General features: G+C 48.7%; 1 protein-coding gene across 2 annotated transcripts; it reads right to left on the reverse strand.

Annotated features, from left to right (window-relative positions):
• Positions 1-428: 428 nt before the first annotated feature.
• Positions 429-8,873, reverse strand: SLC32A1 (solute carrier family 32 member 1). Of its 2 annotated transcripts, none has more exons than XM_054081883.1 (3): positions 8,198-8,873; positions 3,436-4,159; positions 429-2,588 (listed from the first exon to the last, which is right to left on the reverse strand). In XM_054081883.1, exons 2-3 carry the CDS (start codon positions 3,811-3,813, stop codon positions 1,401-1,403), a joined length of 1,566 nt encoding a protein of 521 aa, XP_053937858.1. In that variant the 5' UTR covers positions 3,814-4,159; positions 8,198-8,873; the 3' UTR covers positions 429-1,400. The 2 variants fall into 2 exon arrangements, with proteins under 2 accessions (XP_053937858.1, XP_053937859.1); XM_054081884.1 differs by lacking the exon at positions 8,198-8,873 and adding an exon at positions 7,074-7,316.
• Between the last annotated feature and the right edge of the window lie 11,789 nt (positions 8,874-20,662).

Here is a 20,662-nt window from a genome sequence, read left to right on the forward strand (position 1 = left end):
CCTGTGGGCAGGGCAGAATGGGTTTGATTCAAGCCAGGAGGTACCTCCAGCCCATTATTTTATTTATTTCCCTCTCCTCTGCTGTATTTGTTTGGGTTTTGAGAGTTTTTTTCCCCTTCTTCACATGAACAACAGTCTCAGGTATGCCTGCAAACTCCATCCATCCCCAGGGACTGAGCACTACGGGGTGAAGCAAAGCTGGGAAGTGGGGTGAAAGCAGGACCTCCCCAACTCTAGAACAAATCCTTCCTGAAATATAAGTGTTGTGCCTCTTGCAAAAAGCTTAATCTCACCATTAATCCTCTCTGTTACCCAACAGGATGTGCGGTACCCCCACCGATGCGACCAGGCACAGCGAGGATGAACCTCCCTCTGCCCTCGCCCTGCTCCTCCGAGCCCCTCACAAACCAGGCCAGCCACATCGACTATGTTTTCTCTTTATTGTTTGATATATTTATGTACCACATTATATGTTAAAGATAGATTTTTTTTTTCTGATATACATTTTTCATCTTAGTTACCACAATGACACCACACATACATTGGAAACAGCTCCACGGATCTGGTAGATTGCACAGAATGAATTGTGTCGTAGTTTTGTTCTTGTATCCTGAACAACGTCAAATCCAACAATATATTCATTATTTTTTTTTTTAAACTTTTCATAATTTAGAAATAACAATTGTTAAAACGAAACGAAACAAAATTCACCGAGAAGTGGACTCCAGCTTTGCGATTTCAACCAGAGGCAAAATATTGTAGTTGATGGGAAGCGCCATTCCTCGGTGTGAATTCAGATGGAAGAGATAAGCAGTCCTGACATCTATGTGACTACGGTGTAAACATTGCAGGCAACTGGCATCGCTGGTCATCAGCCACTGCTTGGACTTGTTGGGCTGGTCGTACAATCTAGGTCTCATCTACATCCATCTCACACAGTGTAAACCAAAAGTCCCTGCTCCCAGCACCCAGGGCTGGTTTGCTTCTGTCTGTGAGCGCAGTAGCCCAATCCCATGGGATCGGCACCTGTGTTTCAGCTCCTGAAACACTGAATTGCATATCTGTAAAGAGTATTGAAAACTGCGACTGTTTCCCAACAGGTCATTTGTGGGGGGCCAAGCTTCAGGCAACGAGTGAGGAGGTAGGGGTGGGGCACTGGATAATTTCCTTCAAGAAATTCCAAATAACAAAAAAATATATTTAAATCTTAGCTTAGTTAAAAAGACAGCAGGGTGAAAGCTTTCTCCTCTTCTTATTTCCTTTAATTTGCAGATTCTATGACATAGAATTTTTGGATGCACGTAACGAAAATAATGACTCTTTCCATTAAAGGGATGCAGAATTGTTTGGCTATGCAGATGTTCGATGCAATTCTCTCACTGCAACCGACTGCCCCCTCCTTAGTCTTCAGCGTTGGTTCTGAAGGCCTCTATGAGGCCTTCTAAAGAGTGAATGAACCCAGAGACACTGCAGATACCACCTATAACGAAAATGGCAACATCAAAGAAGACATGGTGCCACAAGAGCTTCCTCCACAAGAGTTTGAGGTGGAAAAGACTGGGGAGCAGGAAACAGAGCCCTGCGCCTGTGAGGCTCCCAGTGAGACCCATCAAGAGGGCAAAATGTGGGACATAGATTGCCATGAGCAGGGTGAAAACTACCAGGGCACACCTGAGGGTGAGTCCCCAGGATTTGAGCCGCCCATCACCCCCATAGCAGTTGGGGAAGAATGCCCTGTTTCCATCTTGGAAAAGAGACCGCTCCAGGACTTCCACAGCAGCAAAGAATGGCAAAGGGTACGAGAGCAAGGCTTTGGCCACCAAGAAAATGTTGACCACTGCCCTAATGGTGGACGGCAAGTTGTCTGTAATGACTTCCTTGGTCTCATCAGCCCAGGTCAGATAAGCGACCAAAGCAAAGAGTCCCTTAAGGATGCAAGCTGCTATGTGAGTCCAGTTCATCATGCAATGAAACTCCTTGGGGTTCTGCATGTTCCCCTCCAAGGAAGGCAGAAAGATCTGAGAGGTGTAGCTGAAGACAATGATGCCGATGGAGATGGGAAACTTCTTTACATCAATATAGAATTTGACTTTGTCCCAGGCCCAGTCACGTGCTCTGGAGAGGCAGTAGGCAATCACCAAGATGTTAATCACAAAGTGAGCTAACGTGCAGAGCAAGCTGAACTTGGAGACTGCCTTGAGGTTCTTCAAGAACGCGCAAGGCAGGAGCACTGCTGTGGCAATGATGGACCACGACTTCTGGGAGACGGGCAGGTTGGGGAAGCTGTTGTACATCAGGTTCCCACTGACTACCACATAGAGGATGCAGGTCATGACCAGTTCAATGATCTGAGCCACGTTCACAATTCTGCCTCCGAGGGTGGGGAAGCGGGGTGCGCAGCATGCATTTGCTATGTCCACGTAGGAGTCTCTCACCCTGACTATCTCCCCATCCTCATTCTCTTCGTAAAGACAGGCAATAAGGATTTTCCCAGTGTAGCAGCAAACCACTGCAGCGAAAATGATTAAAAAGAGTCCTAGGTATCCACCATGAAGGATGGCATAGGGCAGGCCCAGAACAAACATCCCCTAGAAAAAGACAAAATGGAAACCGCGTTGCTTGTCTCACATTGGGGACCAGGCGGGCGCCCACACCCGGGCACCCGCAGTCGCACAGTCGCAGTCACGTGCGCTCTCACTGTCTCAGCTGCCCATCATCACACCCACGCAGGCGGTCACACAGTCACGCCACGCAACCACGGCCACACGCGATGACACCCCCCTTCTCCCTTTCTCTCTGACGTAGCACCCCCACAATCACACCCGCAGAATCTCACCCCGCGGCACCCAGCAAGAGTGTGTTTCGGTGCCCCAGTCTCCACCCTCTCTGTCTCCAGCCCCTCTCAGTGCACAGAGACCCCCCCAGAGCCAGGGAAGTCCGGAGGTGCCAATACCACCCCCCTGGCATAGCCTCCCCTCTGGCCTGGGGTCCCCCCAGATCCCCCTGTCACCCCCAGCCCATGCTCTGGGGCTGCGGCAGGGACAGCCACAGCCCTGTGGGGAGAAGCGATGGGAGAGAACTGAGGACCCTCCCTGTCTCTGCGCCATTTAACCGGAGTGGGGGACAAAGAGAGATCCAGATTTGGAGGTTCTTTTTTCTTTTATCTTTTCTTCTTCTTGTATTCTTCCCACTACCACCACCCCCTTATCTCTTCTCTGCCTTTCCCCTATATTGTTTGGGGGGGGTTAACTCCTTTTTCCCATCTCTTTTCTTCCCTGTTCCCTGAAAAAAAAGGGAAAAAGGGTTTACGATCACCCCAGGGCTGCTGACAAGCTAGGACTGGGAGCGGGATTAGATTCAGAACCAGGGTCGGGAGTGGGACCAGGATCAGGACCAGAATCAGGACCAGCAGTGTTCCCATGGTGGCGGCCGTACCTGGATGGCGTTGGTGACATTCCATCCTGCCTCCCAGGCCGTGATCTTGGGTTTGCCTTGCCCGGAGAGCTCCGAGCAGACTCCTGCCTCCTTGGAGGCTGAGGGTGGCAGGGGCCCGGTGCCATCCCGTTGGTAGTGGATATCTCCTTCCAAGGGTGGCTCTCCTCCCTCTTCGCTACCCTCGGACTTGAGGATGTCCATCTGCAACCCTTGCCGATGCTCCATGTCCAGGTCATCGCAGTGGGCGAACCCCACCGCCTCCTCGTCGGTGGCCGCCTGGAAGCCCATCCTGGCGAACATTCCGCTCATCTTCGCCTGAGATTTGTTGGACACCGAGGTGGCCACGTTGGAAAGCTTGCTGCGCAGGAGGGTGGCCATGGTGGCTGGTGGGATAACTCAAGAATCCTCAGGGATGGAGAAAGACCCGACGAGGCGGGCGGTGGGGACTCAGGGGTGGCTGCTGGAGGGGACGATGCTCCGAGCCGCTACCTCCGCGTCCCAGCGCAGTGCGGGCGGCTCCGCACCGGGGTGCGCAGGGGCATGACAACCGCTGCGGGGAGGTGCGGGCCAGCCGCCCTGCTCCTCGCTGGAGGGATGGAGGAGAGAGCCTAGAGGGGATCTGAGGGGGGTTTCAGCAGCCTGGAGGGGATGGCGGGGATGTCAGCAGCCGGGTGCTCTCACCAAACGGGCAGCGCAAGCCTCTTCTCCATCGCAGTGCGCCCACCTCGCGGAGAGAAGAGGGAGAGGGGAGAGAATTGCTGCAGTTCTGGGGGAGGTACCAGCCTCCCCAGCCAAGCCCAGCCTTCCCAGCCCCCTCCCCGCCCCACCCGCACGCCATGGGCCCCGCCAGCAGCGCCTCAACACGCCCCCCCCCCCCTTCATCCCATCCATCCCACCGCAGCCCTGGGCTGCCTTCCCCATCCCGCACCCCCGCCAGCCCCTTCCCCACGGTGAAACAAAAGAGCCTCATGGAAGGGGCGGACAGACGGCTGTCCGCCAGTTCTTAACGAAATTTTCCTTCCCACACCCTTCTCTATTTCTTTTTTCTCTCCCCCAAAACACGCAGCCCCTCTGGAGGCTGCGGGCAGCCCGGGCAGCTGCGGAGCGCGAAGGTGCGGGGGATTCCGCTCACAGGGAACAAGGGCTGAGCCGTCTGTAACGACTCGGGTGATCCCTGTGCCCCCAAATCGGAGGGAAAAGGATTTCGGCTCCCACCCGGGGCTCACAGGCTGCCGGTAGCGCCTCTGCCCCTCAGAACCGCCCCGGCACCGCTCCGCGGCTGCGGGAGATCGGCATCCTGCGGGGATGCTCGGCATCCTGCGGGGATGCTCAGCTGCAGATCCCTCCTCTTGGTCCCCACCATCTACTGCAGAGATTTTCCCTTCATTTAAAAAAATACTATTTTTTTCGTTTTGTTTCCAACCCCTTCTACATCTTTGTAATTAAAAAGCCTTAGGATTTTTTTTTCTTTATTTAAATTATTTCTGCGGTGAGCAGCCAACACAGCAAAAAAACCGGCAACAAAAATCGCTGGTTTGTGCCGTGGCAAAGACAAGTAGAGGGTGGCGGGGGGGGCTTTAGCATTTCTGGGCATCGTGTGAGATCACGTCCCTCTCCGCTGCGGGGAAATAGTTTCAATCGTTGTTTTAATAGAAAAATAGAGGTTTCTTGAAAGGGGAGGTGGGAATCGGTGTTTCGTTTGCTGCTTTGGAAGGTAAAATATGAACATTTTTTTACGACAGATGAATAGAAAATCCAGCGCTAAATTATTTCTTAATGTCGTTGTGTACGGAGCGGGAAGGAGCGCTCGGGCTGCGGTTGCAGGTGGGATGCGGCACCAAGCAGAGGCGGGGAACGACCCCCCCCCCCCCCTTCACATCTGGGTCCTAGGAAAATACCCTTAAACACTCCTTTTTTGGTTTTTTTCCTTCCCAGAATCCCAAAATAATTTAGGTGTAAAGTGATCGAAATACATGAAAAAAAATATACTAAATACTATCCCCGGTGAGAGCTTTACTCCTAAGGGGTCGGTTGGGGTTGCTGCGGCTGGCGGCCCCCCAAAAATGAGGCTTTTTATAGCAAGAGCTCCTCTGCGAGGGGAGGAAGGCGGCTGAGCGAGGCGCATCTTTGGCTTTGCGAAGGAATTATTACATGTCAGTGCACAAATAGGTCGAGAAAGCCAAGCGGGGCAGGGTTTTGCCCTGGGTTTCGCAGCATCGGGGTCTGGGGGTTGAACCGAGGAGATGAGAATCAACCCGAGGAGAACCCGGAGGCTCGGGGTGGCCCCGCTGCTCTCGGCTGCCACAATATCGGCTTCACCTGTTTCCATTCCTGGAAAACGACTGCTACGATGAACACCTCGGGAGTTTAATTCAATCGTTTCTTTTTCTTCCTTTATTTTATTTTATTTTTTCTTTTTAAATTTAGTCTAAGACAAGTTCATTGTGAAAGAAGACGTGAAGGAGACCTGTTTGTGGAGGCTGCAGGGGGCATCAAGGAGGAAGGAACGAAAATTCATCCTAATCGCTGTCTGGTGCGTGAATATTTTCTTTAATCTCCCTAGCGCATCCCCTCCTCGGTCCCTGCACCCCCAAACAGCAGACTTGCCCCACCTGGACCTGGGTAGCCCCTTTCCCTCTCCCTCCCCAGCACTCTTCGATGCCTGGAGGGGGTGGAAAAGGGGGATCCAAGCCACCGGCATCACGCCAGGAGTGGAGGAGATGAGCTTTCGGCTGCTCTTTGAGCATCGAGGGTGTTAGGGATGTGCTGGGCTTGGGAGACGCCTCTTAGGGAAAAAAAAAACCAAACAAACAACAAACAACAGAACATAATAAAAACAACAATAAAAAAATCCCAAACGAAATTAAAAAAAAAAAACCACAAACCCAAATCAAAACAACAAGAACAAAAAATTCCCCCAAATTGCAAGAAGATTGAAAATAAATCCCGTTTCGTTGGCCGAACCCGTGGGGGCTCGGACCGTTTCCCCAAGTGGGAATGTCCTGAGGCAAAGGGTTTGGTTTTTTTTCCCGCTGCTGGATGTGGCATTGCCCCCTCCTTGCCCAAGGGACCCCCCCGTCCTAACACCCCCGGCAAAGCACCAGCTGCCTGCCGAGCCTGGCAGGACACCGAGGAGGATCAGGAGCTGGGGGATGATGCAGGGCATGCAGAGGGGTTCCGAGGGATGCTGGATATGGGGGAGCGAGGGATTCTGGGGGTACCTCTGTGTCCTCTTGGTAATCCCACGCCCGGTTTTAACGCTGAGAAACTGAGCCCGCACAATCTTTGGCTGGAAAACCCTCCCGGGGATCCCTCTGCCCCCGGGGGGTCCTCTGCCCCGGGGTCACCTCCTGGGGGTCCCTCTGCCCCCAGTCACCTCCCGGGGATCCCTCTGCCTCCCAGACTGCACTCCCTCCTGTCCCGTTTCCAGAGGAGGGAGATAAAGACTTTCTGCAGCAGCAGCTGGGGGAAAAAAAAAAGACTCCCTGAACTTCTACCGATGCCTAAAACCGGGGATAAAGCACCCAGAAAGAAGGAAAGGGGGAAATAGAGGAAAGAGGGAGAAGAAGAGAGGAAAGCGGCAGAGGAAGAGGGGAAAGCGAAGCCCGGAGAGATGGAGGAAGCGTCGGGGCATTTACCTCTGCTTCTCTCCCCATCGCAGCGCGTCGCTCCGCCGGGGAGAGGGAGTGGAGCCGGCAGGGAGGGGGCTGGAGGGGCGGGTGGTGGGATGGAAGGATGGATGGAGGGATGGAGGCAGCCGCGTCACTCCTGGGTTCCCCCTAATTCCTAATTAACCTAAGCAGGATAACGGGGCCAAACCTTATCCAAAGGTTAGCAGCTCTCGGGGGAGCGTTTGAGCTGCAAATCATTTCAGATGAAGCTAAAAGGAGAGCGAGCGAGCCTGCAAGCAAGCTACAGCCCTCCTCTCTGCCCAGCGCTGGTGCTGGGGGGTTCTAGCATCAACTGCTTTCTCTGCAGCCACTCCCTGAGGTGGACTGAGGGTCTCATTCCCCATCCCGGGCAGCTCTGGAAGGAATAGTTTGCCCAGACCCCCTCCCCATCCTCCCCAGGCACTGGGTAGATCCAGCCAGAGGAAAGAGACTGCCTTATCTCCACAGAGCAGGCTCAAGGGGTGGGGAGCTGAGTCTTCTGATTAATAAACTGAGGCAAAAGAGCTATTCATGCTCAAAAATCATTTAAGGAAGGCAGGAAAGGTCAATTCCAAATGGGTTGTCTTTCTACAGCCCGCACCGACAGCCCTCTCCAGGCGGCTGGGCAGCACAGCCCAGTGACAATTGCTTGAAGGTGTGATTATTTGGGAGCAAGACCAGCATCACTCCTAGTTTCTTACTTAGGCTTCCAAACCCCAAAGGATTTGATTCTCGGTAGGCTGTGAACTGCTTCAAATACACTGTGCGGCAGATCGTGTCCATAGGAAAAAGGGGATTTGCAGCTCCTGCGTGCTCAGCTTCACCCCCCTCTGTGATACGCACGAAAAGCGTGGGTGTCTGAACGCAGGTGTGTAACCTCCCAATTCCTGTGCGCCATCCCTGCTTACGCCACAACATTTCTCCCACAACCCTAAAATCTGCTGCTGGGCATCATCTGCAGAGACAAAAAGGCTGGGGAGGCACCTTCTGCCCAGCCAGCCGAGAAGCTTCCCTGGCCCCATCTGCCCAAGCACCAGCCCACCCAGAGCCCAGGTCAGCCCAGACGCTTGGAGAAGCTGCCATCCCTCCCAGACGTCTCCGTGTGTACCTACAGATGCGATCGCAGGAGTCGGAAGCGGTTCACCTTGCCCCTAGCCGTTGCTAAAAGTTCCTCCTGGGTTTATTGCCCAGGCCGTTCCCATCTTTGCAGAGATGCTCGAGCTTATCTTCTGCTCTCGACCACGAGTGGCTGCGCAGCAGTGAGCTCCATCCAGCTCTGCCTCCCTATTCCCCTCCGGCTCTGCTGACAGGATAATAAAGAGTTGCACAATATACTATAAAAAGGCAATTAGATAAACTGCTGGATTGGGACCAGCTCCCGTGACCTAGTTAATAATAGCTCTGGGAATTTTGGAAGAGTAGAGAAAGAATAGGCATTGGTGTCGGAACGCGATGCAGGGCGAGGGGTTTGGAGAAGAGGAAGGGTCTGCAGCAATACCCCAAGAGAGCAGCCCCAACAGAGTGCAGCAAACATCCCTACATTTTCCTTTCTTGCCTGTGTTTAAAGCTTGCCGTCAGCATTTCGGGCATGAAGTGAGAACGCTGGATATAGAACCAGTTCTCGCACAAGCTGCTGTTCGGTTTGCGCTCTGGATCTCGAGGCTGAATTCGTGCACAGCGCGGTGCTCTGGACAAAGCGAGCTGTAGCCACAATGACAGATACTTTGCAGTAAGATAACCACTGCACAGCAAAATCCAAAGGCAGCGTCTCCAGGAGAAAGCATGCGATGGATGTCCCCTCTTTACTGATTTTTTTTCCCCAGAACACAAAATGGCTGCCTAAATTCTAGAGACATAAAACAAAGAGAATATAAAGAGGTGGGAATAGCGAAATTTTAGATTAACATGAATTGCAATAAGAAAAGTCACCCAAAGATTACAGGAAAACTAAATAAAGGCTTCTTAATTTAACCCGACTATTCCTAAATAGATTATTTCTGATATGTAATTTGAGAGCCAGCTTGTACCTGAATATCTACGATTCTCACTTTGCAGAAGGGAAGAGTCCTTATAAACCATTATCATCTATAATTAGAAATTAATTTGCAATTTGATCACAATATAGTCTCAAAAATACTTCCAATTAATTGGAAATAAATTTAACTCAGTGTTTGTCTTTATTATTAAAATAAAAATTAAGTGATAGTCATTGGTTACTTGTGATGTTAAATTCCCAGCTCGCTACGCAAAGTAGTATTGTTCCCATGAGCCTTATAGCATTTTCATTGACTTAATATATAAAGCTTCTTCACTGTCAAATTAAATATTCATATATGTACATGTTCTTGTTTTTCATAGGAATCGATTATGGACTAGGAAAGTGCATACTTCATACACATCAAGCTTTTTAAGGTCAACTTGTAAACAAAAAAGCTCAGCTCCTACAGTTGTAGAGTCTAAGTGCTGTGTTTCAAAATGAAATTATTGTGCTCCGCAGTCCTAGACTGGCTGTTTTCCTCCAGCATAAAGTTATTTTTTATCTCATTTTCTTTGGGATTTAAACAAAATTGGGGCCAACTTGCAATGAAAACACAAGCTGCAGGGAGCTGAGCATTACCTATAGCTATAGGCTAACTGGTGGTGACAACAGCAGTGTCTGTGCCCATCTTGCCCAGCCCGTATGTTCCCGGGCAGAGCAGGAATGAGGAGCCTGGCCGGGAGGACACGTCTGGCTGTTTCACTCGGTCAAGCGACAATCACTTGCAACGTCCCTTGCTTGCTCTGCTCCCTGCAAAGCAGCCTCTGGATCCAGCAACCACTGCCCGGATCTGACTTGCCGCCTCCTGGTCCCATACCTGGTCATGTCCTGCGTGGGAAACGATGCTTCAAAGCACAGTGTGATGAACGGTGACTGATCTGTACAGGAAAATTCTCTGGAAGCAGCTGGTGGTCAGATGACAGCACAGTGCTGGGCAATTTTTGTACAATCTGTACTTTTTTCTTGAAATTTTATAAAAAGATAAAAACCAGATATTTTTTGCTTAATTGTACTTAATCCGTGCAGGCTGCAAGCAAGGGCTCCTCAGAGCAGAGGGCTGGCACCGGCAGCCAGCTTGCCTTTGGGCTGTTTCTTGTCAGGACAGCTCAATCTCAGCCAGCTCCAGCCCCCGTCTGTCCATTTTCCTTCCCCATTCTGTCTCTGTTTCTGATAAAGGCAGCTCAACGACACGGACAGCAGCTCACATCCCTTAAGAACATCTCCCAGCCCCATCCAAAAGCTAAGAGCAGCACATTGGGAAAATCTGCCCCACCTTTTGTGATCATCCTGGCAATTCAGGCAGGGCTGACAAGGGAAGGCAGCAGGTATGGATTTGTGTATCCTCCTTTAACAGAGCCTTACTGAGTATCTTGGAGTGACACAAACAGGGTACACCTAAGCCAGGGGCTGCTACTACTGGTAAAATTGCATTTGGGTCTCCAAACCCAGGCCCTGCATCTCTCTGAGCCTCATACACAGATGCTGCTCTTTCCAGAGGCAGGATTTGGTTGTGCAGCCTCTGTGTGCTGGTATCATCAATTAGTTTGGGGTTTTTTTTGCCAGAGGCCAAAAGGAAAAGCCATATAATGGATATAGTCAAAATCTGAGCGGAGAGAAACACTACCTGAGGCTATTAACATGTTAAGAAAAATCAAAGAGCAAAGCAAGGCATGTGGTTGCACAATCCAAAGGGGAATACAGGTCAGCCCACAGCAACACTTCCAGTGCCCCTGCGTCTGCTGCTGGAGAGGATGAGGCAGAAAACCTCACCTCGTGCTGGTGTTTGCATGTCCTCTGCGTGCTCACCGCTAGCTACCGAGACACCGTTTCTGGTGGACGAGGACTGGAACGCTGCGCTTGGCTCAGCTTCCATTGCTCTGCAGTGCAGGCAGAGTCCTGATCTTCAAAGAAAAAAAATAAAACAAAGCCAAAAATAAAAAAAAAAAAAAGCAGCTTTTTCAGGAAGGTTTCAGACGCATTGTTTTCTTTCATCCCACACGTACCAGGGCTCACACTGCAATGCTACAGCACAAGGAGGGCGAAAGCGATGGGCTTTCAGCAGCCAAACAGGGACTCGGTATCAGAATCAGCCTTCCTGGGGCTAACGGTACACGCAAGGAAATAAGAGTTTACCTACGCCTGATATAAGCAATAGACAACCTGCTTATTTCTTACATGGCTTAAAGAGATCAGCTAATCACGGTGTCTTAATTCGCTGTTATATTCTGCCTCTGCCAAGTGTCTAATCCTCAGTACAATGGAGCAGCAGATCCCCTCTCGCTGCAGACAGCTTCTCTGTGCTGACTCCGGAGCCAGCCACAGGCACGGCGTGTATTCATTACTGTCTAAACATAGCATTTCCATATAATTTATCAAATATACTGGTCTGTAAAGCTTTCCTGTCAGCACTTCAGATTAGGAAAGCTGGGACAGAGTAATATTTATTGTCCTTACAAGCAGGTGAGCAGCGAGCTATGCTGCAGGAGCTTTTCTGTCCAGAGGCACCAGAGTCCAGCGAGCCCCAAGGCTTTCTCAGCATCAACCCAAGGCTTTCTCAGCTTCAGCCCAAGGGCAGAAGACCAGACCACTGCAGAGAGGTTTTTCTTCTTTCATCTAGCATAGTGAACAGAAAGAAAACAGAGTGGGATATGACTGAAAATATGCCTTGCCAGGAGACAATAAGAAGGGAACAGACCATGAGCTGGAAATCACAGCTGTAGCAGAGGATGTATTTTTTTTTGTGATGCAGCAGCATGCGCGTCAGCTGTATAGCTCACAAATATTACAGTAAAATTGACCCACAGTGAATATTTCAGCAAAACAGAAATTTCACCTGTTACCGCTGCAGCAAACCTCCACGGGGTTTTTGGTCAGGCTTCCCCACGCCATGCTCTGCACTGGGGAAAGGCAGAAATGGGCCCAGGAACATGCAGCCAGGGTGGCCCTCGCGCAGGGTTCTTCTCAGCCTAAGAGTAATGGGTGTCACAGGGAGGGATTTTGTTCCCCTCCATGAAGTCAGCTTAAGCATTTGAATTAAGAGGGGACAGCAAAAGGGATTAAATAATACTTACAAATTGTGGTTGGCGCTTATACTCCAATGTAAAAATATGCATATATATACAAAAAAATTAATGTACATACATATATATATATGTACTCATCTTGACACATATCTCCTTGCCCCTGCAAAAACACTCTTACCATCAAGAAAGCTGAGAAACCCAGAGCTCACACCTACGGGAGGCTGAATCCCAGCTCCTTGGCCCCTATCCCATGCTCGCTTTGGTCAGGGATGTTTTTACAGCCACCACACGGGCAATGCCCGGTCTCTTCACGGAGATGGCTGCGTCGTGCTCCCAGTGCTGCCGCGTAGGTAGGAAACATTATTATTCTGCCTTTCAGACAGGATAAATGGAGGCATGAAGAGATAGAGAAAACGGGTACATACCTAACTCCCACATTACCCCCTGCAGAAAACTGCAGTTAAGTACTTCATTAGGTCTATATGTTTTGGTCTGAATTATTAGTACAAATGAAAATTTTTCCACCCAATACCAGACATGACACTAATAATGTCTGAATCCCAAGTCTGAGCTTTTGTCAAGGGAATATTCACTTTATGCTTCACTTTATGGCTCTGATTCCTTTTTGAATGCCCTGCTCTTCCAGCCTGAAAACCTTGGTTTTTAAATGAAAACCTGCTTACTTAGCCTTTTTTTAATATTTTCTTTTTATTGCATCAATGCTGTTTTAACCTTAAACACCCACCACAGCAAACAGCCTCTGAAGCAGTGATCATGCAGTACCCTGGAGCAGTTTCTGTGCATGAAAGCAGCTCTCTCTACCCTCACCAGCAAGGCTGCCTGATGCTCAGTGATGCTCTTGGTGCCAGCGGGGTCACTGCCACCCATCTGCTGAGCCCAGCAAGAGCCCAGCCCGGTTTAGTGCAGCCATTCGGGACACACCAGAGGTTCTGGAGGGGTTTTTACCCTCCTGTGCTGCTGCTTTTCCATCCTACTACGCACTAAAAGCTCAAACACTGGGGAATCTTGCTGCACTGATTCGCTGTTTCCCCACACCTCTTGCCTCCTGGTGTGGCTCCTACTAGAAAAAGGGGGACACGCTGCTTCATGAAGCACATCCTTGTGGCCCGTGAAAGAGTCCATGAATATATCAGCTGGGTTCACTGTGTTCAAAGCTCAGGAGCTTTCCAAAACCAGCCAGAATCACAACCTTGTACACATCCACGTGAGTGGCAAACTGATTTGGGACCAGCTACAGCTGCCTGGCTTCCCAACGCCGGCAACTGCGCTGAGCAGCACTCTCAGCCTCCCACTGACCGTGGAGCTTGAAGGCTAAATAGGGCCCAGATTGACTCCCAGAGCGTATTTTAGAGGACTACAGGGTCCATCACCCTGAGTTTATCCAAATGGTTCTGATGTTCAGGGGATCAGGCTGGATTTCGTGGTTTCCTGGACATGATCCCTGGAAAAGGAAATTATTTTCCAGCCCCTTTAAGATTCCAGTTCTGCTGGAATCCCTGAAAGGAAGGAGGTATAAGCATTATATGTCAGCTCCATTTCTCCAGCATCTTAAATGATGCCTCCATCATAAAAGCGAATGAAGGACAGAAATCTCAAAGAACTAAAGAAACCACAAGTCCAAAAAACAGAGCTTCTACTTAGCAATGTGTGCTAATTCATGTCAGCCCACCTGAGAACCTGGTCTCACTGCTGTGGGTGTTGTGCTGGGCTAACTGCTGCATAAACACCTGAATTAAAGCTGTACTTGATTAGATCCACATTCCTATTGTCCTGGAAATGAATGTTCACCAAGACTCCAGGTACCACTCCTGCTCTGCACAAGGATCCAGGGGTCTTCAGCAAATGCAGCAATCAAACTTTGAGCCACCTTTAAAACTTTTCATCCATTTGAACTTCAGTTTTGACCTCTCTGAATGCATACTAGAATATTCGTTTCACAAGGGAGTCTTAAGCGTAGTCAAAGCCTTTAAACTTTGAAGAGAAGTAGTGGCCCATGAATTTAAGTGTTGCTGTTCTCACAGCAAACCTTTTGACATCATAACAGTATTTTCTTTTAATAGAAAAGTACTTCTTAAGCAATTTAGTTAATTTGATCTATGAAAAAAGAAATTTGGAGAGTGTAAAACCTCAGGAATAGAACAGCAGGGAAGGGAGCTCTGTGATTACCTCCTCCTGCACGCATGTAAACTGTGGCTGAGATAAATTAATAACTCAAATCAACAGTTACTACTTCTCCACGAAGCAAGTCAGAAGACAGAATGAAAGATGACCGCAAGGCTGTGCAGTCTGAGTGCAGGACTGTGAAACTCTCTTCTAATACTAAACCACCTAATCTTAAGATTAACTCATTAATTAAGCATGTTTTGGTGATTGCATGGAGTAGAAGATCCTCAGGGCTTGTTCCTCAAGACTTTCACATGTTGTTAGGCTTAGAGCTGATCATGGCATCCATTCAGCCTCTTCAGAAGGAGCTGACATCCTTTTTGACGTGTCAGAGGTCTGTGGCTGATATAGATGGAGGCTTTGTTTTGCGAAAATTTCCTTTACCTGTTACAAATCCCCGAAGGGGAAGAACCTACCTGGGATCCCAGACTCCACCAGCTTGTGCAGGAAAGCAGAAATCAAACCTGCTTGTTCCCATTTAAGTCACTGAAGCTTTGTCACACTGGAGCCTGGTTCAGCTCACACCCCAGCCGGCAATGGGAGAGAAGCGCCTAGAGGCAAAGTTAGACTAGAGGGTCTCATTTCCCACAAGGTGTGTAGTTTTAACACTTTCTATGAACCAGGATGCCTTTCTGGTCTTCTGACGCCAAATTTCCTCTAATACCTCGCTGGCTGCCATCCCAACAGAGCCCTCCGTAGGGATCCACCCCTCACCCACTGCCTCTGTCTGGCTCAACCACTACCCATGCAGGAGGCTCGTGCACATCCCTGTTCATCCTTCCCCTTCCACTGTCACTTCTTTTCTGCCCCAGAAGGCATCATTCATGATATCCCCACTCCCAACCCATGTGAGGTGATCTCAATGATACTGATAAACTCAAGGGGCTAAAGGTAATGTTGATTTGCTCTCATTAACAGGTAATTACCAAAGAGTCTGAAGCAGCCAGATCTGACAAATGGACATTAAAATATTCCTTGTCTTCTTTCATTTTCCAGTTTCATTCAGAACAGGGCTCGGCTCACCGAGTTCCAGCCTGGGAGGGCTGAGATTGACCTTATAAGTCCTGGTATCATAGACAAGCTGCTAGAAGTAAAACCTCCTTTTGCTCTGAGTCAAACCTAATATCTGTTCTAAACCATCACACATGGTTTCTCTGTTGCATTTGTACCTATCAGTCAAATCTTTCTGAAGAAACTCAGTCTTTAAAATGCTTTTCCCATCAACCTTCACCATGCAAAGCTACCTGAAAGAGCATTAAACAGTCACCTTTGAAACAGCTCTCAGAGCAACCAAACAGCAGTTGCATGGCATTTTTGTGGGACAAAGTGAGCAGCTTTGGCAGCTAAAAAGTGACAATTACTGAAATAAACTTCTTGAAAGCACAGTTCCAGAGCAGAAAGGAGCTCAGAGCAGACAACCCCGTGTTCCCAAGAGTTCAGGTGGTGCCCAACAATGAGACAAGGGTGTTGCAGACCCATCGCTGGGGCTGAAAGCAGGGAAATAAGTCAATAATTGTGTAATCAGTGGCATCTTACTTTTTTTGATGAACCTGTAAGACGAGGATTTCCTTCCAGTGCCCTCCTTCTCCTTTTTTCCCAGAGCTCATCTTTCACTCTGTCATACAATTCCCAGCTGGCCAACTGCAGCCTGCATCGCTCCCTTTTCCATTACACACTCGGCTGAGCTGAGGATGGAAGGGCCCCTGGATTCCAGCGAGAAGGTAATTAATTGACTTTCTGCTCTCGTTGCTATGCGGCAAAGGTGGAAGCCGCAGCAGCTACAGTTCATTTTTAATCCTGGAAGATTAGTCGCAAACGGTATCATTATGGAGATGATCAGCTGCCCACAATAAAGACACCGGCATGACTAAGGGGTCCTCTTAGGATGAGGAGCGCTGTGATGAAGAGACCTGGAGCTGTGAGTGACGTTCACCCCATTAACCCATCAGCCACTGGTATTTGTAGCTCCTTTCCTGGGTAGTCTTAGTCCTTTTTATCTTAAACTTGCCCTAACCTCCAAGTTAGGCAGAAATCAGAGCCACCACCGCTTTGCACTCCAGGTAGGAGATAAAAAAAAACACTTTTTGGAGCTGTAGTTAAAATAAGTGGCTGATTCTGCTCTGCGCCCAGCTCAAGTGAGCGCCTTTCCCCAGCACAAGAGCAGTGCTGTGCCCTTGGAGGCACAGACATCACCAAGAACAGCTTCTTAGTGCAACTGAAAGGCAAATTCCACCAAAATTTTAGAAGATAATTTTTCAGCTCAAAATACTAAAAGCTATTCCGCAGCCAAGACAGAAGGACCACTTACAGTAACGTGGAAAATGACACATATGCTGAAAATACGTTTGAATTTCAACTCTAGACTCACACTAGAAATAAATTCCTCTCTCTTCAGCAGCAATAAGTAACTGCAAAAATAAACCCATTTTGCTACTGGAAGCAAAACCATTAACCCAGGGGGAAGCGTCCATTCTGAGGTTGATAAAGTTTAGAGTAAATGCAAGTAAGAGCAGTGAGGGTTGTTAAATGCGCAAAAGAGCTTCTTTTTCTTCAAGAGTTATATATTTGCCTGATGATTTTGAACTAAGCCATCTTCCCCATCTGCTAAGTTGCTGTTGAAGCATTTCTTCAGTAGTTGTGTTCCAGCTTTAAAGCAATTTGATAAGGAAGAGCCACCCCAGGAGCAGGGACCTCAGGGCCACTCTGGGATCATACGGCTGCCCCAAACTGCTCCTGGAGGTTCCTCCAACCTGCACTGGTACATCCCCTCCTGCAGCCAGAACCAGGTGGGCTTATTTGTTCAGATCTTACTGTCAGAATCCAAGCGAGTTATTCGGGCACATTCATCCAGATAAGGGCTTCTCACTGCACTGGAATTTGGGGAATTCATTACGGTTCCCCTGAGCAATCAGCTGCTTCTCTACAACCCTCTCTTGCTTTCAGTGATTTCTCACTTCCCACCAGCACGATGCCTCCAACCCCACTGGAACTGGCATGCTATTTGCCCGAGAAGGTCAGCAGCAGAACAAATATTTGCCTCTCCTGTGTCTCATTCAGGGCTTTGTAAGAATTAAAGTTTTATTTTATAATTAAAATCTGTATCTCTCTTTTCTGCTTCCTTGCTACTCTGGGACTGTTCCCTTTGATTTTCAGTTAATACCAATGCCATTTTGACAGCGCATACACACACACACAAAACCTTGCCAGGCTCTAAATCTGTATCTTAGTGATAGGGCAGAAACCCATTGTTTTAACCTAATATTTCTGGATGTCAGCATCAGACTAAGATTTGAGTGCTATATACAGCTTTTATGGCCTGAAATTGAAGCAAACCTGCTTACCAGCATTTACGTAGATGCCCCACGGTGCACGAGTATAAGCCAAGACAAAGGCTGTGTTACAAACAAGGTGTGAGGGGTATCCGCTCAGACAAGAGAAGTTGTCACGCTGTGATGACAGATAATTACAGAGAGTGAGTTACTACAGCAGAGTAAGTTACCCAAATCTCGGCGGTCAACTGTGTGGATATCCTGCTGCGCAACAGAACTTGTTGGCTTCAAACAGCATCACCGGAGACCTGAGGGTTCAAAAGCACACCTGGTGCCTTCAAGCTGCTCCATACAGCTCTCTGCACAGTGGTGCCATCATAAGATGGGTATAAACTCAAGAGGGGCAGATTTAGGCTTGACATAAGGAAGAAATTCTTCACTATGGGAGTGGTGAGGCCCTGGCCCAGGTTGCCCAGGGAAGCTGTGGCTGCCCCATCCCTGAAGTTGTTCAAGACCAGGTTGGATGGGCCTTGGGCAGCCTGAGCCAGTGGGAGGTCTCTGCCCATCACAGGGGGTTGGAACTGGATGATCTTTAAGGTCTCTTCCAACTCAAACTATTCTATGGTTCTATGACTAACCCCCACACTCATATCACTAGCATTAGAAGGGTTTTTTCTACTTTCATGCCTTTTCCTCACCACTGGGCTCAGCCTCTTCTACTCACCAGTGTCCCAAGACACACTAACGTGAGGACAAGGGCTGGTTTCTGGTCAAACTCCTCAGCACTGCGTAAGGAGTGTACAGGGTCTTGCTGTGAAACACAATGAGGAAGGATGGAGGGCTTACCAGCCATGAGATGAAAGCTCTCACCGGAAACAAGACAGCCGTCCTCTTGCTTCTGGTAAGGGCTATCACCAAATTTATAATGCCTGTAAAAGCACAAGGCTCACTTTCCTGCCAGCGTGCCCAGGAGAGCCATCTCATTTCGCTACAGTGGCTGTTGCTGTCCCACGTGGACCTGAGTGTGGATATCACACAGGGAGCCGTGGAGAGGTCTCAGCTGCAACAACACCAGGAGTAAAAGCACATTGTTAAAGGTGTCAGTTTACAGCACACAGCTGGGTCGAGGCAGAGATTCATTTTCACCTTTCTCAAATCATTGGAAAGCCTAAAACTGATCTCTCTCACTATTCTTTGAGTATTGTGAACTGCCTTCTTCACCCCTATGTGGCGTTTACTCTGAAACTTAATGAAGGTGACCTATATGTCCACGTTACCTGCAAATAGCTGTTTTTCTGTGATCCTCACAAAGCACTTAGCTCTGTAAGCGGTGGTACAGCAGCATTCCAGGAAGATGTTACCAAACCCGCTTTCCATCACTACATCAAAGTGATTTCTGCTTGTGTCATCAATAGCATTGACATACTTACCTGCATAATAGCTGTGCTTTCCTCTCCTCCTCCCCAGCAGACTGCTATCAGAAACTGGAATACAGCTCTGAGGCACTCTCTAGAGTGATGCCGAAAAAAATTCCAAGTTAAAACGTGTTTTGCTGTTTGAAAGTTTAACACCTCACACAGATTTAATCAGCTTTGAATTTACAACCCACTGTACGTTTCCTATGCTCGAATGGGCATGTCAGGAGTTGTGGTTTGCATCCAGTTGCACAACCAGAGCACTACTCTTTGGCCACAGAGAGACTGGGGAGCTGCTGCACTATGCCTCTAATGTGTGATTTGCATCAGCAAAAAAATGCTTGAGGTTGTAAAGAGGAATTTCTGAATGGGCACACATCCTTTGGCAGAGTACTGTGCTGTGAAGGAAGTTTGTTGCCTGAGCCGTAATAAATTTAATTGTCTTTTAAAGTGTGGAGGTGGTGAAAGGTACGGGTAAGCCATATATGTAGACATAACTGCTTTGTATACGAATACAGTGGCTACAGTCAGGTCACCTTTTTTCCCCATGGAGTTACAGTAGGGTGAGATTTGGTTCATTTGCCTTATGCCCTTTGATAGTCCTTAAGACACTCTCCTCTGTTACTGGGCGGATACAGGAGGTACAGCCGCTCATCCATACTCATCCCAGTTGCCCCGTTGCTCAGGGAGTTACATTGCTCTTTGGGGGACAACACCAGAGGAGCAGCCAGCTCTGACTCACACCTTTCGGAGCGGTTAAGCCGAGCAGATTCAGAGCAATGAACCCAGAACATTTCGTTGTGCTGCTGATAAGCTGTGCGGGTATTGTTGTGACGGACCACAAAGTGCTCAACGTACACAGAGCAAGGGGCTGCGATGATGTAGATAGGAAGCCCAAAGCAGCAGGGGGCAATGGGGAACTCCTTGCCTTATCTCTTTTGTTCAGCGTACATCATCATTTCTGCCATTCTGCGATCTGGCAGCTCTCAGGACGCATCTGCCGGCGCTGCTCACCTGATAAGGGAACCTCCATCGTATACATTTGCAGTTGCTTTCTTTATATACTTTGCATAACCAAAGCTTTATTATGCCTTTCTTAGATGTAAGGAGATATGGAAGAAAGCACAAGCAAGTAACTAATTAAAATGCATCTTTTGGCTGCTGGTGTCACAGCATTCACAGTGCGGACCAGACCTGGAGGCCTGATAGTTGCATGTCACAGTGTAACACGCATATTCATGCTGAATGTCATTTTTGTCATTTTGATATTTGGTGGAAAGAAACACAGTAGTTACACAGAAAAAATTATCCGCACAAAAAGGTGTGGTGCGTGTTTCCCTCCCTGTCTCTCTCTATCTGATATTTTATCAGCAGAGGTGAGACTTAGGGTAGATATCTCTGAGATGCTCTATATGGAGCAACCCATCCCCAAGGGCATCAGTTTTCCAGCACCCACCGCTGGTTTCCTCCTGCAGTTGTATCATGCTGTAAATAAAAAGCAGAGCATTTTAAGCTACTATAACTTCTTCCTCTACATTCTCCTATGACCAAGGTTATCTCCATAACCACAGACTTGGACATTGAAACCAAAAAAAACAAGCTACAAAATATAAGGCGAAATATTTATAGCTGTGGACATACAGAAACC

This window comes from Cuculus canorus, chromosome 16, assembly GCF_017976375.1.
Source record: "Cuculus canorus isolate bCucCan1 chromosome 16, bCucCan1.pri, whole genome shotgun sequence".
Classification (NCBI taxonomy): Eukaryota; Metazoa; Chordata; class Aves; order Cuculiformes; family Cuculidae; genus Cuculus; species Cuculus canorus.

Coding starts and splice junctions, on each gene's coding strand:
- SLC32A1 (XM_054081883.1), bottom strand. CDS start 3,813: ATGGCCACCCTCCTGCGCAGCAAGCTTTCCAACGTGGCCACCTCGGTG. Junction 2,589..3,435: donor ATGTCACCAACGCCATCCAG/GTACGGCCGCCA, acceptor GTCTTTTTCTAG/GGGATGTTTGTTCTGGGCCT.